Genomic DNA, 18,297 nt, shown 5'->3' with positions numbered 1-18,297 from the left:
ATCAGGACAATACCTTATCCTTGGATTATTCAGGAGGGCAGCTACAGTCTGATGAGAGTTAGTCGCTCAGCTGATGTCACTGATGTCATGTTTATAGTATTTTTGATTTAATTTGAAATAAATCTCAGATCATTCAGGCTTTTAAAAGAAAATATTCATTGAAGTAAACAGTGCTCTCTCTTTTCTTTCTGTCCTTGTTTTGTTTGGTCAGACTCAGTACTGGCATGTAACAATGCGGCCCTCTGTCTCAGCTTTTCCTGGAGCGTTGAATAGGAACCAGATCAGTGTGTTATTTCATGTTAACGTTGGCAGCCACAGCATGGGAGGTTTGTCTTGGTGTGAGGGGACAGAAAAACAGGATGGAATGAAATGTTGTTTTTAACTCTTGTTTTCATTTGCAAAGGTAATCGAATCATGAGAGAGAGATAAATCATGTGTGTGTGCGTGTGTGTGTGTGGTGTGTGTGTGTGTGTGTGTGTGTGTGTGTGTGCGCGTGTGTGTGTGTACGTGTGTGTGTGTGTGTGTGTCTTTTCTACTGCTGTAGCAGCTGCAGGTGTTATATCGGCATGTGTGAGTGAGTAAGATGATGTGCTTATTAAGATATATTCAACAAAATGAATAAAGATCAGGGTGCTTAGCTGAAGCAGGGACGATCCAGCAGTTGGAATCATGGTCTGAGTCAGGACTCAAACACCAGACCTGGGTTAGGATATATCCAAACTCTGTCTCCAGAGTAAAGGTCTCTAAATCCCCCTTTTATTGTCATATTATATCTCTTTTTAATCACTGTTTTTTATTTGTGTCCTGATAAAACGAATTATGAAAAATTAAAAGACAAAAGCCTGGAAGAACATAAGCTGCTTAAACTGCTGTGTTGCCCACTTTATAAACCCACATGTAACCGGCCTCTCTCTTCTGGCCAAAGCCCTCCTGAGATATTTTTAATGAAGTCCTGAATTTTTAGTAAAACACACACACAATCCTCCTTAATCAGGGCACCGCTCAGACAGGATGTAGTTTAGAAACTGCGTTGAGTGAATAAACACTGCGTATGTGTACGTGAGAGTGTCTGAGTTTGTTTCTCCTGCAGACTAATTGTTCCCACATTGCTGCAGCATCTTGATCAGACAAAGCTTAATTCATCACTCTGAATGCTTCTTGAAACTGGACAACTGCCTCGCTGCGGGCCAGGAACAACAGCTCCAAGGGGGGCAACAGACCCGGGCCAAGATCAGGAATTATTCTCTCATGCTTGAGTGCATGATAAGTGGAATCAAGAGAAAATTTGGCCTGATTGTACTGATCAGCACACACACACACACACACACACACACACACACACAAACACACACACACATACACACCTGCTAAACTGGATAGCATAAAGACTTTGCTTGTGTGTGTGGTCGAACTTTTACTCTTGTGGAATGATCTGCTAATAAAAGTATTATTAAATTTGTGTGTTACTGTCTTTTGAAAACACTGTGAGAAGCCAGAGAAAGCATCCATTTATCGTGTTGCACTGGGCCTGTGAAGGTAACCAGATATTAATTTTTGACTTACAGAGATTGATAGTTGCCGACAGCTATGCACGATTAACTAAAAGACAGTTGTATTATTAAAATGTTTCATTCTTACAGGTTCAGGCGGAGGTTACGAGTTCCCCTGAGTCTCTGTTCTGACCGTGTGTTTCCATCTCTCTGCACTGCAGGTCCACAAGGTCTCTTCTATACTTTTGCAATAGAAAATATTCTCCACTCGCTCTCACAACTGTTCTCACAATCATTTTTTACTTCCCCTCCTCCATCAAATCAACACCACATGGTGATGCTGCATTTCAAGTGTGCACACAAGTTGAGTTACTGTATCTGGAGGTCAAGACTGCAGCTGTTTGGATCTGTGATCAGACTGCACTTGATTTTGTTTGGACAGAACATGAAAGAGAAGGGAAGTGTGTGAGTGTGTCTCAGTCTATGGACGTGATTGGATTTCCTTGATTCATTTAGTTTCGCTTTGACCTCATGAGAGAGTTTGTGGTCGTTTTAATTTAGCTTGTGCAGCCAGACACACACACAGGAGACACACAGTGGAGGATGGCGGCATGTTGAACCATGTTTTTGTTTTTGTTCACCCAGCAGCTGAGGATGGCAGTGTTTCTGTCATCTCACATATTCTGTCCAGAGCAAGAAATCCCCACAACTGGACATATAGTCATAAACATCTGGTGACCCCCATTAAATGAAAAATTCACAACAAAGTGTCTGGAAAACCAACAGCCTCAATTGCAATAAAGTTTCCGTTGATGTTCTCGGTCCCCAGTGGGTGAATGCGACTGATTTCGGTGACTTCCTGGCCTTTTCTCCTGCGCCGACATCAGGCCAAAGCTTTTAATCTATTAGTGCGAGTATTTACTAGAAGTACAGAGCACACATCCATGCTTCCCAGAGAAGGAACTGTTTTTGATTTGACATCAAGTCCCCTCAAGCACCACATTCAGGCCAAAATGTTTTATTTGCATAATAGAAATTTCATAAACCAATGTGCAAATTGGCAGGACAATGCTGACTATATTCATTCTGATACAAACTGTTTAATAATAATAAATCTGACTTTGATTAAAGCACTGTGAGAAAAACTTCTGTCTTCCTGTCTTTCTCTCTTCTCTATAAGATACTGGGCCTCTCTCTGATGCACCTGTGCAACAAATGCTACATGTGAAAGTATTTTTTTAACCTGCCACAGACACATACAACAGAGTTCATTAGTTTCATTTGTTTGGAGAATGAAACGTGAGATCAACTCTTCCAGTGCAGCGCTGGAAAACAGCGGCTGCTTGTTTGACCCTAAAGTGTGCTGACTGCTGGTTTGCTTCACTATCAGGCATGTAAGTGTTGTTAGCTTGTGTCCTGGGTGTAAAGCAATCACTGACTGAATAGCTGGAAAGAAAAGAGTTGTATACTGTTTTAATGCTGCCATCTAGTGGCCACAGGGCAAAAGTCATTATATGAATCCATCATTGGACAACGGTGATCCAGCTTCTATTTCCTTACAGCAGAGCTGTTCAGCTGTCAAGCATATCTAAAGTGCTTTATACATTTTAATACAGGCCTGTTATGTTAAGTGCGTACCGTAGCTGTGGAATGTGAATAAAATCAAATTAATACTGGATCATAACCATACCTGATCCATAAATCAAAGTTTGACATTAATAAAAACCTGCACCAGAAACGACAGTCAAATACACTGAGGCCTGTGTATGATGTTCAATATATTGATTCGTTTTTAGTATTTTTACATATCAGTCATGCATCTATAATGAACTGTAGAAAGAAAGTGCACCTACCCAGCACCCCAGTCCAACACCTTTTTGTATTTGTTCCATTGTTAGAGTGGAAACTTTTAAGTGTGTCTCGGACAGAGCACATGCTTCATAACATTAGATTTGGGTTTAGATTAATGTTGGTGTGTGTCACGTGTGTTACACATGCCTCTGATTCTGGAGCGCCAGCATTTTGTCTGAAATCACACACTGGGTCAGTGTTGGTTCAGGCTAAACAAGCAAAGCCGGCTAATGAGGGGTCTTCTTATCTTATTATTCTCTGTGTAAAAACATTCAAATATTCAACCCTATCGAACTTTCAAATCCAAGCAGACAGAAATTATCTAACTTTGAACTGACAATATCAACATTATATGCCAAGAAAACTCTGTGTGATTATGTAGAACCAAAAATGATTCATTATTTAGGGTGTAGTTACTCTTTAAATTAAATTAGGACTTAGAAGCTAGCATTTTAGTAGTGGGACACATTTACTGTACATAAAGCATTCCCTCAGTGTGATGCAACTTCTTTTGTTTTTGATGAAAACAAAATGATGATGTAAATGTAATGGAGTAAACATCTAAAAGTTGCTTTTCAAGTGAAAAGTGGAGGAAGAGTTTTCATAATCTCTAACCAGCCTGTGGATAAGGAGGTACGCCTTAACTTAAAGCCCATAGCTACATTATTGTGTCCACTGGTCCATTGATTGTAATAGTTGTAATATTTGATGCTGATCTGACTGAGAGTGAGCAAATAGACTCATTTACTCACAAAAAAAAAAAAAAAACCAATTAAGACCAGAATTTTAAAGTTCTTCAGCAATGTAAAGGAAGACATACATATTATTGTTAGCATACATAATGTTAGCAACAAAACAGTAAACAATATCCTCTAGCAAATGCATTGATGTGTCCAGAATTACAGTGGCATGCCAGTTGCATGCAAGTTTGAGCACCCCTGGTCGAAAACTCTGTTAATGTGTATAGCTCAGTGAGTACAAGTTGAACTGGTCTCCAAGAGGCATGAAGTGAAAGATGAAACATTATTTTCAACATTTTAAGTAAAGTTCATGTATTATTTTTGTTTTGCACGATTATAGAGTGAAAAAAAAAAGGAAAGCTGCACCATGCAAAAGTTTGGGCATCAAAGAGATTTGAGCTCTAAGATAACTGTTACCAAGGTCTCAGACCTTCATTAGCTTGTTTGCTATTTAGCTTGTTCGCAGTCACCGTTAGGAAAGAACAGGTGGTGCAAATTTCAAAGCTTAATAAATACTCTGACTCCTCAAATCCTTGTCCCAACAATCAGCAGCCAAGGCTCCTCTAAGCAGCTGCCTCACACTTTGAACGCACTCGTTTGCTAATTAGCACTTAACACTGATAGTTCAGCTGAGGCTGATGGTATTTGATCATAAACCAGAGTGATTATTTCTAAATTACATTCTATTGACTAAATAATCTATTAAATTTTAAGAAAATAAGCAGCAGTTTAATTGATGATGAAAATAATTGTTAGATTCAGCTCAACACTGTAACGAGTTAACAAATGAATGAATGAGTTATAAATAAATTGCATGAACACTGGAAATTATAATGCAAACACCATTCATTTATTGGTAGAATACTTCATCATACTGTATAGTTATCATTCTATTAAATACATATGTACTAAGCCTGTGTGTATCTATAGGCAGGCATTTCACATTCAAGTCCGGGTTCAGTGCAGTGATGACCAAACATCTCGTCTTGTCACCGACTCTCTTGTTCCTAAAACAGAGGTGAACGAGGAGCTGCTGCTCAATACATCAGTTTATCATCTGTGATCATTTCACTTTCTTTATATTAATCTCTCATTCACCCCTCCCTCCTCCTTTATCTGTTCTCCTCATCCCTTGTTTTGATGCCCACATGTGAAATAGCCACTAATGCCTTTCAATTCACTAAGTTTGAATCTCTCTGGAGGAGGGACAGAGCGGCCTCCCTGAGGTCCTCCTCAACGGTGCCAATATGAACCAGCCGGGAATGCATTGTGGGTCAGCTGTAGAAACAGGCACGCGGGTCCAATAGGGTACAATCAGTGATCAGTTTAGGTCTAGATTGAGACAGTAAGGTCTAGCTTAAGCTGGTTTAGTCCAGTTTTGAATCCACCTGAATCCCGTTGGAGCTAATCGCCTTAAAGGACAAATAACTTAGCTAACTTAGGGCCAGATGCTATGGAGCTTGCAAGGTAACAAGGCAATGCAAAATAGATATCATCATGTAGGAAGGAATGCCTGAGTCAATTAGCTCTTGAACAGTGCTGTATGTTTTCTTGAATCTCACAGTAACACACTTTTGAGTCGTCTCCATTGATTCAATTGTGCTAAGAAAGCTCAAGATACTATTTGACTCATCAGAAAACAGAGGATTTATTTGAGGAACTCCTCTCAGGCGCTCAGCAGAATAGAATAGTTTGTAGCCTCAGGAGGGGAGGGTGAGGTAAGGGTGGGGGTAATGGGTGGGGGTGCATTCATGCTTTAGTCGGTGAAGCAGCAGCGGTGAGGATCCTGGTGAATGTTGACGGACAATCAAAGTGTGTGGCTTCATTCCAGTCTTCCAAAGGAACAGTTGTGTCTCTGTGGTCAAAGGGTGCTCGGAGTCGTCACTGTTGATGGGGAAAAAGGCATCGAAGGGACTGTTGAGATACACCCTGTTAGTCTGGTGGTGTGTGCATGCTTGTGTCTGTGCATAATGTTTGTGTCTGTGCACCCTGAAGTGCGCCTGAGTGCGTGTTTGAGTGTGTGTCTGTGTCTGTGTGTGCGTAAGTTAGCTTTTCTTCAAGAGTTCAGGTTATATAGCAGCTGATGTGTCTTCAGACGGACACAAATACATCCAGTCCACGGTTTTATCCACCTCAAGTGTGCACAATGACATCAGACCAGGATCCGGTTCAGGCTCATTTAAACAAGTCTCATTGTAGTCAGCATAGATTGATCCAAAAAGAGTCTCTGTCATTCTCTGTCGTCTCCCTCTGCAGACCCGAGTTTGAAGGGTGCAGGAGTCTCAGAGGAAGGGGTTGTGGCTGTGTGTTTGTGTCTGTGACTGAGTACGGGCCGCCGGTCGCGGAGAGAGAGGGAGCAGGGGTTGGGGGAGGTTGGAGGGAAGGTCCAGGAGTCCGGCAGGAGGCTGTGTGAGAGAGGAGGGGAGGATGGGCAGCTGGTGGGGCAGAGGGAGCGGCAGGGACGGGCTGTAGGAGAGCATGTGAGGGGGCAGCGGGGAGGTGGAGGATGGTCGCATTTGATTGAGGGTGAGGCGAGGCTGGTCGCTGTGGAAGGGGTTGGTGGGAGACGGAGCACTCAGACCTGAGGATGAAAAAAAAACAAAACAGGATTTGTTGATTGGAAAAACTTTTTCGTAAATCAGAATAAGATTTCTGTAAGTACAGCTGGCGAGTTATTTAATAACTTGTTACCTGAGAGGAAGGGGTTATTGTGCGTCTTGCTAGGAGGGTTGGAGGGTATCAGAGCGTCTAAATTGACCAGCGAGGCCCCCGTGGGTCCCAAAAAGGCCTCTGGGGTCCGACAGACACGTATAGGTGGGGCACTGAGCGGAGGGGCTAGCCGGGACAGGTCAAACATCTCTGGACTGGCAGACTCTCTGCCATTTACCTGGGGTTTCACAGGAGGCTCGGCTGCAAACAGATCTGGTTTAGAATCCGCTGCCGAAAACGGGTCAGAGTCCGGCTTTACTCCAAACAGCTCTGCATCTGCAACAGGAAGGGAAAAAGTAAACGTTGGTCCGGCACAGGTGTCCAGAGCAGCTATTTGACAGTGGCAGTAAAGTTAAACAGGAAATGTGGGGGGAGAGATTGGGGGAATGACATGCATTTTAACTTTTAAAACACACTCAACTTTTAGTTTACAGATACAAACACAACAGACTGCAGTTTTAAATGACTGTCTGACTGAGCAGAGGAAATCCCTACACTCACATGCTGTTGCACATAATTATCGCCATGGTTACTGAATGATTTCCATAAATATAACATACAGCATGGGTTTATAAGTAGCTGAGCTTTTGAGATCAAGCTGAAATGACACATCTAATGTCCTGTGGTTCATCCGTGTGCTTTCCATCACAAATGAACCACAGCAGATTGAAACATCTCTGTAGCACCACAACGCATCATTTCTGGTATGTTGCGAAACATTTTACTTTTATCAAAAAATTGTAGCTCCTGCGATTTGGATATTGCACAGAGCCATATTGTGATTTCAATAATATTTTGATTAATTGTTCAACCCTAATTGAGACCCTCTTTTTCAAGCAGTCTCTGTCCGCTTGTTTGATCCGCACTGGGCTTCGACTGAGTTTTTACACCAGCTCAAAATCCTACAAACCAGGAAACCAAAAGAGTTGAGGCTTTTTCTCATTTGCTCCAATCCTTTTTAGAGATCAGATCAGTCTTAAATAAAAAGTAATTATAAGTTGTATGTAGTATCACTCTGCCTGCTGTTCAGGAGCTCATGCTAGAAGATTTTTTTCTGTCCGAATACTGTCAAAGCAGGAGACTTACTGCTTCTGTGAATTCCAAATATACAGTGCAAGCCACAGTGCTTCTGGCTGTCTGCTGTCTTGTACTACATTACCTGTGGGACTGGCAGGCTGCGGAGAGGACAACTGAGGAACCTCCTGTTTGGGCTTCTCCTCTTCCTGTGCAGCGAACGGATCATTCCCGTCACCGCCTGCATAGGAAATTGAAAAGTGATGAAAACGGTCCAATCACAGGCAGAGTGCAATGATTCGCATTTTTGGGTAGACACTGAAAACTACAATCAGTACGTATGTGCGCTCTGAGAGGAGCTTGTCAGGTGGGCCAATGTTTCTGAAAGGTACCGTACCTCCCTCCATCGGGCTGTCCCACGCATCATTCACAGGACTGGAGGAGACGGGTGCTGCTTCCCAGGGGTCTGTGCCTGAGTTGGCACATGGGGCCCAAGGATTGGACGCATCGGAGGAAGGGGGAGGGGCTGACCAAGGGCTACCAATCACAGGAGTGCTGGAGTGAACCGCTGTGAAGACGGACGGATGAAAAAAACGCCAAACGTCATTGTGCGGCATTAAAAACACACAATCTCACAGAAAATGACAAAAACACAAAGAGACGGTAGGTGTAGCATCATATTGGCCTGAAGTGTTTGTGTTTGTGTGTGTGTGTGTGTGTGTGTGCATGCGTGTGTGCGTGCATGCGTGCGTGCGTGTATGTGTGGATGTGTTGGTGTGTGTGCGAAGAGCCACCCACCTACAGAGTCCCAGGGGTCACTGGTGATGTCACAGGTGGGCTGAGCTGAGTTCCAAGGGTCACTCGGAGGAGGTGCGGGCTCAGAGGAAGTGCCAAATATGTCCACGAGGTCCAACATGGCTGACTACAGAGGAAGCAAAAAGTCTTATAATCAAACATTCTCTTATTTGCTTCCAGGTTTGTATGAGTCACGGGGTCTTTAGGCACCAGGAGACTCTTGATAAGACACAAAAGAAACGTATTGAACCCTTAACCCTGATGAGCTCTGTGAAAAGAGAGTATGGGAAGTGTCACAGTCAGTGTAGCTGGATAATAGACGTGAAAATTACTTTAAAACACTCCTTAGACATTCAGCTCAGCAAACATTAGTTACTGTAAGTGAAGTAGCAGGGAAATAATTAGTGGTGTGAATGTCTGTGAATCGAGCAGAGGTGGAAACTAAGCTAAACTGTTTTCCTGACACTGTTTCAGTTAAAACTTTATCAATCTGTGTTAAATTTAGATTTTTCAGATTCACTGAAGGATAGCGTTTTCTTTATGGGTTTAGAATCCTCACACCTCTGCAGTCAAACAAACCATCCAGAAGAAAAACCCTAACTCTAACCCAAAATTTTGACTTTTGTCTGTTTGCATGTGTTTTCTGAAGTCCACTCTACTGAAATTAGAACAGAAAGAGCATTTTTAAGTGTCCTTTTGAGTTGTAAAATTATTTCATTGGTCCGTTGTAGAGCCTAATAAATATCCCGTATCAAAAAGCCAATGCTAGATATCACAGATGTTGTGGTATTGATGTTGGATTGTTGGTGTACATGTTGGCAATGAGATTACATTACATAACGCAGTGAAAGTCGCCTGGGGAAATTCTGAAACGGTGTCATCGTTTCATAAATTTTGTCAGGCTGCATCTGGACTCCACTGCTCAGATTCCTCTGCAGGACCTGAGTTAGCAGAGCAGTTAGACCGCAGTGCCGCCTGTTAAGAACATTGTGTTTACTGTTCAAACTAAAATACCCGTTTTGTCAAATTGATGATGTTTTCTGAATTTGCAGCATGTTTGTGTCTTTGCATGTGTTTTCTTAAGTTGCAGTGTGTGCGTTGAGCTCTCAGGGCCACCATAGTAATCAAGTGATTTCATTTTATCACAGGACAAAACTGGCACCTAAGTATTCAAATGTTCTAAATACACAACATCACAACAGGAATCAAGATAAACCTGCACAAGTCAGCACTGTAATGTCACAGGAAACGAAGATGCTGGACATAACATTTTAACAGTGACGTCCTGGGTTGGATATTTCAGTCTGGAACAAAAGTTCACCACATGAATCATCTCTCTTCTGCCCCTCCCGCCTTTCTTAACTTCGCACTATCAAACTACAGGTGCAAGGCTTTCGCCTGATTTTTGTAGACGCAGGCACCTCTGCATGGTTTCCACAGATGAGAAGCTCGATACTCACTCACAGTCACATGAAGGTCCAATGAGCAACTGACACGTGTGATGAGGGAATGGACTTTTCAGTGAAGTGGGAGACATCTGATTTCCAGAAGTCAAACTTTTGAAATGAACAATATTTGCATATTCATATATTTTGGTTTTTCCAGTGAGAGAAAGAGCTTATTAGTAGGTAACTGAACTATTATGTGGAAAACCATATCAGACACAAACTGTTATTCCAAGTAAAGTATTTCTATATGTCGTGTAAGAATTGAATCCTGCGGCAACCATTGTAAAGTTAAAGCATTAGATAAAATGCCAAAAATGAAATGCAATTTTTGAATGCATGATGAGACATGATGAACGATGAAGATGTATCTGACCTTGTGAATACGTCAGGTATTACGTCAGACAACCAGGAGCTCTCTTAGACAGTTTTTTCTACTAATCCTAATTCCTAATCTTTTTCCACGGAGCACCTAAAAGTACCAGATAATAATGATAAGAATATAATATGACCAATTACAAGCCAAGGGGACTTTTACATAAGACAGCCTGTGACTCTGATTGGCTTGTTGACAGGCTTTCAGGGAAATGTCATGCTGAGCTCAAGGTTAGAGAAGACAACGTCATTATCATGCAGCAGGCACCTCTCTCTCGTGCCTCAGCTCTCTACCGTTTCTCTCTCTCACACCCTCTCTCATTATGCTGATCTATGTTTTTTTGTCTTGTTTCCCTCCCTATCCCACAGTCCACACCATAAACTCCACTTCATTCTCTAAATGCCTGCCAGCAATCCACCCACAAATGCACCTGCCCACCTCTCCATGCAAAGGCACACTCATGTACCATGCATGCACCCACACACTTACCGTACAGCATGCACACACAAGTGCACACACACCCACGCGCACGCGCGCACACACACACACACACACACACACACACACACACACACACACACACACACACACACACAGACATGTTTTTAAACTCACCTCCTGTGTCCCTGACTGGCTCTCTCTCCGGCTCTCGTCCAGGGCCTTCTGTAGCTGAGACTCGTCTCCTTGGCGACAGCGCTGCTCCTGCAGGGGCGGCATTGTGACATCATCAACATTATCGCCACGGTAATGAGAGTGGATGTACGGACACACACACACACACACACACACACACACACACACACACACACACACACTGCCGTTAGTGAAACAGTCTTTGAAGGCAGCACCAGCAGCTTTTTTGCACTGTTGAAATATTTAGTTGACAAAGAGCGGAGGCTGGTTTAGGGCAAAGCAGAGAGAGAGAATGCAGCAGAAATCTTCCAAATTACATGTAGAAATTCAAACATAATGTGTCAGAAAAGATGTATAAAAACTACTGTTTAAGTAGGAGAGAGGAAGCGAACATAATCTGTGCAGTCTAAAAACTGCTGGGAGATATGGCAGCGGTCCTGGAAGGAAGAAAAGTGACGTAAGGAAGGAAAAAGTTAGGAAGGAAGTCATTAGTTAACCACAGAGACACATAGGAGCCACATCATCAGATACACAGAAAGACACACAACTACAGGGTTAAAAAACGTTAATAAACAGCTGTAAGGAGTGAAGTGTGTTTCTGTGTGTGTGTGTGTATGTGTGTGTGTGTGTGTGTGTGTGTGTGTGTACCTGCTCATGCTCCCTTTGGCTAAGGCTTAACACAATCTGTAGTTGTGTGTCTTCATCCATCTCTATGGTAACAGGGGAAGGAAGGGCTAGCTAGATGAAGGTGGGCGAATGTTCAGAACGTTTGTCACAACATTTTAATTTCTGGAATCGTCAAGAGGATGTGAGACACGTGTTGCTAGAAAACAGAGGACGTGTGTGTGTGGAGCGGAGTGGAGATATGGTGGTGGGTATGTTGGCAATTACACATTATCATAATATGTGTGCGTATGTATGTGTGTTGTTTTACCTTCTGACTCTCCTCCCTGCTCATGGCTAAGGCCAGCTGGAGCTGCAGCTCCTCCTCCCCGCTGGTCTGAGGTCGAGCCTGCTCCAGGTCTGAGGCGGCGCGAGGAGACGAGGACGAGGCTGCAGCAGAGGGAACAAGCGTTTGAGGGAGGAAGGAGTAAGAGTGTGAGTGAGGAGAGCTGGTCAGACTGATGTGGAGCACAGGAAGTGTGTGTGCGTGTGGCTGATTTGAATATTTTCAGGCCTATGCTGCAGTATTGATAATCTATTTGGTGGCACGTCCTGAGTGCTGGGCTAAAGCACAAAATGCATTTCATTAGGGATGTGGCGTTAAGCCTGAATACAAGTGTGTGTTTTTCACTCTTCATCCATTTATTCATAAACTGCCACCACATAAAATAAGCTGTTCAGCGCTCCAGATAAGTTCTGACTTTAAATACCCACAATGCTCACAGTTAAAGGAGGACGGAGAGCCTCTGGAGCGGCTGAACTCCTCCCCGTACAGCACAGCCATGCTGGGCTGGCTCGTTCGCCTGCCTGGGTGGTAAGACGGGGGTATGCCTCCGTACACACCACCCCCGCCGCCTCCGCTGCCTCCCCCTGCCATTCGCTCCTTGGTCTTTAGGGCTTGACTCCTCTCCTGGCGGAGTCGCTCCTCGTCCCGGAGGAGACACACCAGTTGGCGTGCTTTTTCTCTCACGTTAGCCCCCTGGTCTCTGCCGTCGCGGTCTACGTACTGGAAGTCACGCAGTGTCTGAACCACACATAGACAAAACTCATGTTCACAAATGTTTACAGATCAGCATGAATATTTAAATCAATGTATCAAGTATCCTCTGACTTTCTGAATTTTTTTACTGGTTGCTTACTCTATTCAATGATTAACATTTTATTCCGTTGGTGGTGATTGAAATGGTGATTTCTTCCTGCATGTATCGTAATATTTGCTGGTTACACTGTATTTCTTTTAAATATAGACCCCAGGATGAGTAGTGGTTGCCGAGGTAACAACTAATGCTGATCCAAATGAAAAATAAACAGTAAATCAGCTCTATTCCTGAGGCATTCAGATTGCTGAGGTTCTCCTCTAGTTACAGTCCAGTACCTGAATCGTGAATGCATTCTCACGGCACTGCTGAGCCACTCTCTCTGATCCTGTCTTCAGCAGGTAATCCAACAGAGTCAGGGCCTGGAGGCAGACGCTGATTACCACACTGATGCTCCAAAATCAGTATTTTGTTACATCTCTATGTTACAAGGCAACTGACACCTTTAAGCACAGCTTTTGTAACAAACACAAAAAAAGCATGAATGTTACTGAATGGAAGTAGTGAGGGAAGTGGTGGTGAGCTGAATTTAACACAGTCAGCAAACAGAATGAAAGAGAAACACACAGGTAGAGGAGACTTATGGTTAAAAATTATGGTCAAATCTCGCAGACACTTTCTTTCCTGAGGTCACCTTGTAGACATGTCTCCAGTTCTTGCCGCTGTCGTTGAGGCGTTTCCAAACCATGCCCATCACCTCAGCAAACGCCACCACATTGAAGGTCAAGTCGGCGATCTCGGACATGAGAGATGAGGACGGGCCCCACGGATCGTTCGAGGTGGCCTCACGAACCTACACAACAGCAGCAGAGGAACCACAATATCCATTTTTTTCCCTCACATTTACATGTCATGTGTATGTTTGTTCAAATCCTGTGTAACAGTGTCATAAAAAAGTGAAAGATTACAAGTTTCAGACATTTCAAGATTACAAGTTTCAGACATTTCAAGACAAGAAGTAAGAGGTAAGTAGAGAGTTTTGCTCTGAGGTGTTTTTTTTTTGGATGTGACATGACTCAACACATCAGTGTTCATTTAATCAGACACACATAAACACATAAAAACATCAATGGTACTTAAAGTGAACACAGTCCATCTATAATACCTTGATCTCCGCTTCTGAATAGTTGTGCACAATATTCTTCACCTGCCGGCGCAGGGCTGAGGTTGTCATGGTGACAGATGATGGAGGACGTGGAAGGATAGAAAGTGAATACAAATGCTCAACAGGTGAATAAAGGGGGTCAAAGGGGAAATGTGGGTTGAAGGTGGAGAGGAGAGGTCGCTATGGCAATGAAGGCTCCTCTTCTCTGTCAGGAGTTATTGGACGCCCCTGTATGAAAGACATGATGGCAATATATGAGTATAAGTGAGTATATCAAATCTATGTGTAACTTTATGTCTTTCACTTTTAAGGTTGATCTGATTAGCCATAAATGCCTAAGATCGATCAGGGGTTTTCAAAGTCTGACCCCCCCTCCAGCCCCTCTGTGGGCTACAACCTATGGGTTCAACTTGCACCCACCTTTATTTTAGCCTATATTTATTCACATTTTGGCAAACAGGAACCATTAAAAGTATGCCAAATTAGCTATTTGCAGTTCCTGTTTGCAAAGTACCCATGGATGTACAGACAACTATCACTAGATTACTTTAATGTGGAAGAAAACTTAAAAACATCATGATTCTCTAGCAAATTCTGGAGTGTCTTTTTTTTCGATTATCTTTATCTCTTTTTGTTATTGTTTGCCTTTATTTCTTTGTATTTACATCAGTATGAATACACTGAGCTATACAAACAATGACTGATGATAGCGACTGAGTTGGTCACAACTGGCGCCCCTCAGAAGGAAGTAGGTCATACAAAAGCTCTGGCACTCAGGTGTCTGATGAAGCTTCTTGGTGGCTTATTTTATTCAGGCCAACACACACACATATACACACACACGCACGGGCGCGCACACACACACACACGCACAGCCGTCTGTGCGCTCGCAATAGCAACCCATTTCTCTCTTCCAAATTCATATTTCAGAGGGGACACAAGGGAATTGATCATTAAGGGTTCCTGTGATACTTTTCCCTCTGCCTGCGACTATAAGTCTTCATAGACACACAGCGTAATTAACCCACTAAACCAAAGCTGAACTAGGGTGACCTCACTAAACTAAATCTCATCTCATCGGCTCACTTAACTGTCAGATTGTCAGAGATAGTGACAGTTTTACATTTGGTGGAAACTACATTTTAAATGACAAAGTAAAGACAATGTGTTTCTCGCTCATAAAACCACTACAGAATTTTTTTTCTGTGAACTTCACACACTTTAGTCACTTGTTTCTCTGTGTAACTGTGCAACCCAAAACAGAAAAAGGGTAGCACTTTGGTTTTCCCTGGTAGCTATTGGTAGCTTTCCTAGCTAGTGGAAAATGGCGGATGGTGGAACAACCAGAGTAACTGTGGGATCTCTACCCTGCAAAATAAAAAGAGTCCTGTTGTTGGAGGTGGCAAAAAAGCAAACAGGGGATAACAGAAATCAAGGAAAAACAGTGTGAACAGAGTGAACCTCGGATGGGCATTCACTCCATGGAGAGAGCCATGGTCAGACTGGGACAGAAATTCACCCCTGGACTTACCCACTGAGACCGACTGTCCCGGGATTTGTCCCGGGAATTGGCCTTTTGGTCCCTATGGCCAGTCCAACTATGGATAGGGCTCAGACATTCAGTTGGCCTTATTTCTACTAGTAACAAAACCTGCCTACTTACCAATACAACCAGGTGATTTACTCACCACCAACATTGGGGTTTCTAGTTTAACTTGGGATTCTTATGGTTGTTTCTTGCTTTGGACAGTAGCCAAGCTGAGAGTGGTAATAATAATATAATAATAATAATAATAATATATAATAATAATGAAAATAAATAACACGTTTCCTGGTGGTGGCCTTTCTGAAATGAACAACTGTGAAATGTATTATATTCTTCTTAGCGACAGTGGCACCAACATAAACACCACTTGGAAATGGGGAAAGTTGTCTATTGCCATGTAAGCAACATGTTGCAGGTTAACCTGGATTAAAGGTGCAGCAGTACCTCAAATTCACATTTTGTTCCTGCTGGATATGAAGCGCCACACATTAAAACCACTTCACTAATTTAGAATATAACAACATTATTAACAGGCTGCTACTGCTATGATCGTGACTACTAACAATAATAATTATATTTAACAATTACTGACTTTTTAAAGAGTCTTGCATTCTTTTTTAAAAATTGTTTTCATTTTTAAGTCACTGCTGCTCCACAACAGTTCACAGAGGGTGCCACAATGAAACAAGTCACTGGATGCCGCATCCTGCCGAAAAGCAAGCATCAGCAGAAGCACAGAGGACCTGAGATGCACACAGCAGGGACACAGACAGAAAACACAGAGAGGAGGACGAGTCTCAGAGTGTTTGTGCATATGTGAGAGAGGGAGAGAGAGAGAGAGAGAGAGAGAGAGAGAGAGAGAGAGAATGAAGGACATAAAGAAGAAAGTGAAGCTCAGCAACTTCAACCAGTATCACCTTTCTGCACAATCATCTTCACACACACAAACACACACATACACGAACACACACACACACACACACACACACACACACACAAAGGTTATTAAAGGCTTGTGCTGTCTCTATGAAGTATTTGAAACTATTGCTCTTTGTATCCCTTTAACTGACCCTCACACCACAACAGATACTTCATAGTGTTGGAGTAACATGAACTCGCTGTGTATATAACGACTCTCAAACCCGAGAAGACGAGGGGGCAGTAATGGCACCAGCTGAAATAGTGTGTGTTGGAGAAAGGAGTTTATGTGGATATTGATGTGTGGCTTAAAAATCCCAAAAGCAGATTACATCTGTCCTTGTAAAAAAAAAAAAAGAAAAAAAAAAGAATTTCCCAATTTTGCATTATTGTGAGGCCTGGACCAAGCATATGCCCCCCCCAAAAAATCACAGTTAAACTTGTACTATGTGTTGTAAATACTATTATCTTCCTCCATCTGTCCTATAAGGAATACAACCAGCAAAGGCCACATCCCATCAGACAGAAACAACACTAAAATTAATATTGATCATTATTTGATGTGCCAGCAGGCAAGAAAAGTTCAGGTGTAATGAAAACTGAGACAAGGCAACAAACAATTTTATCTTTATATGAATGAAAGTTGTACAAAATCCATCCTGACACATAATTAAGATATTTCTGTACAACTCAAAATGTGTGTATTTGATAAAGTCTCAGAACAGGACACAGAGACAGACTGGTGGCGGTGAAGTCATCCAGGGACAAACTGTGGAGCTGCTCAGTGAATAATGCAACAACCCCTCTGCACCTTTGGTGGTCTTACTGGGATGTGGGCACATTTTCTGATTCACAGCTATAACCTTCACATGTAAATGACTCATCTGTGTCTAATTATTTAAACAAACTCACTCTGAGACAACAGTCAGTCACTAAATCTAGTTGGAGCAGCTCCATGGAGAGTCACCTGATGAAATCATCCAACATGGAGACATCCGTCTGTTTGTAGATAGCCTACTTATAATTTGAATAGCGCAATGCAAGTTCTACTTAAGCTACACTTTAAATACTATCCTACACCTTTAATAAACCGACTAATAAATCCAAGTTTTCTTACATGGTCGGGTGTGATGCGTCAAATTGCTCCAAACACAGCTGAACGTACGTCACGCCGTCGTCCACGTTTGTGAACGCGCATGCGTGCTGGGGAAGCAGGTGTGCTGTATTTTTTCAGGTGGTGATGGAGAGCAGAGAGGGCGCCCATGGTGGGTCTGCATAATGCATAACCCCACCTCACCACCGCCACCCCACACATTCACATACACACACGGCCCTCTTGCGGTGGATTCCCTGTGCGGGTTGTTGCCATGTGTGGCAGATCCCTCCGCAAGACCAACTACTGCTGGAGTTGCCTGTTAGGCTACATGTAGGTCCACAACATATCTTAATACACTGTAGCTTACATGTGGAAATAAAGAGATATTGGCCAAAATATGCACACGAACTACATCCAGTTTCAAAAACATGCAGCTTACCTTACCCATTGCTCATCTCTCGCCTCCCTGCTTCCCTCCTCTCCAAGTCCTCAGCGTCGATGATATCCCCTCCGCTGGGATCAGCTAAGCAGGGCAACCACAATTATCCACCCCGCACCTATTACCGGCAAACGTGAAAGAAGAGCCGAGCAGCTGCTGTTATAGAAATCCTTGAATGGGGATGTCAGCGTCTAAATCCCGGCCTACCCGGGATGATGCGAGCAGCTCGGGCAAACAGTCACTGATGAAATCCGCATAGGACAAGGATAAGCCACAGCACACGGCTCACTCTCTCCCTCTCTCACTCAGGCTCAGGAAGCCCCATCCACACACGCATACAGCACCGGCAGGCCAGGCGCGCATAGCACACACAGTAATCA

The 18,297-nt window shown here is 43.1% G+C and overlaps 1 protein-coding gene across 1 annotated transcript; it reads right to left on the bottom strand.

Annotated features, from left to right (window-relative positions):
• Positions 1-4,909: 4,909 nt before the first annotated feature.
• Positions 4,910-18,227, bottom strand: epn3b (epsin 3b). Its single transcript, XM_023420570.1, has 12 exons — positions 17,918-18,227; positions 13,919-14,146; positions 13,448-13,606; positions 13,092-13,175; positions 12,440-12,740; positions 11,988-12,106; positions 11,036-11,122; positions 8,603-8,726; positions 8,202-8,372; positions 7,950-8,045; positions 6,773-7,066; positions 4,910-6,662 (listed from the first exon to the last, which is right to left on the bottom strand). Exons 2-12 carry the CDS (start codon positions 13,985-13,987, stop codon positions 6,364-6,366), a joined length of 1,803 nt encoding a protein of 600 aa, XP_023276338.1. The 5' UTR covers positions 13,988-14,146; positions 17,918-18,227; the 3' UTR covers positions 4,910-6,363.
• Between the last annotated feature and the right edge of the window lie 70 nt (positions 18,228-18,297).

This window comes from Seriola lalandi, unplaced genomic scaffold (assembly GCF_002814215.2).
Source record: "Seriola lalandi dorsalis isolate HSWRI2012SDOR001 ecotype SW California unplaced genomic scaffold, Sedor1 jcf7180002054654, whole genome shotgun sequence".
Lineage (NCBI taxonomy): Eukaryota > Metazoa > Chordata > Actinopteri > Carangiformes > Carangidae > Seriola > Seriola lalandi.
The sequence above is the reverse complement of the archived record's forward strand: the minus strand, read 5'-3'. Positions and strand labels throughout refer to the sequence as shown.

What these genes read in the sequence shown, in the direction of transcription:
- epn3b (XM_023420570.1), bottom strand. Translation starts at nt 13,987, where the DNA reads ATGACAACCTCAGCCCTGCGCCGGCAGGTGAAGAATATTGTGCACAAC. An exon ending in ACTGGAGACATGTCTACAAG is followed by an intron (nt 13,176 to 13,447) that starts GTGACCTCAGGA and finishes GTCTGCCTCCAG; the next exon opens with GCCCTGACTCTGTTGGATTA. An exon ending in GCAGGGAGGAGAGTCAGAAG is followed by an intron (nt 11,123 to 11,987) that starts GTAAAACAACAC and finishes CCGCCCCTGCAG; the next exon opens with GAGCAGCGCTGTCGCCAAGG.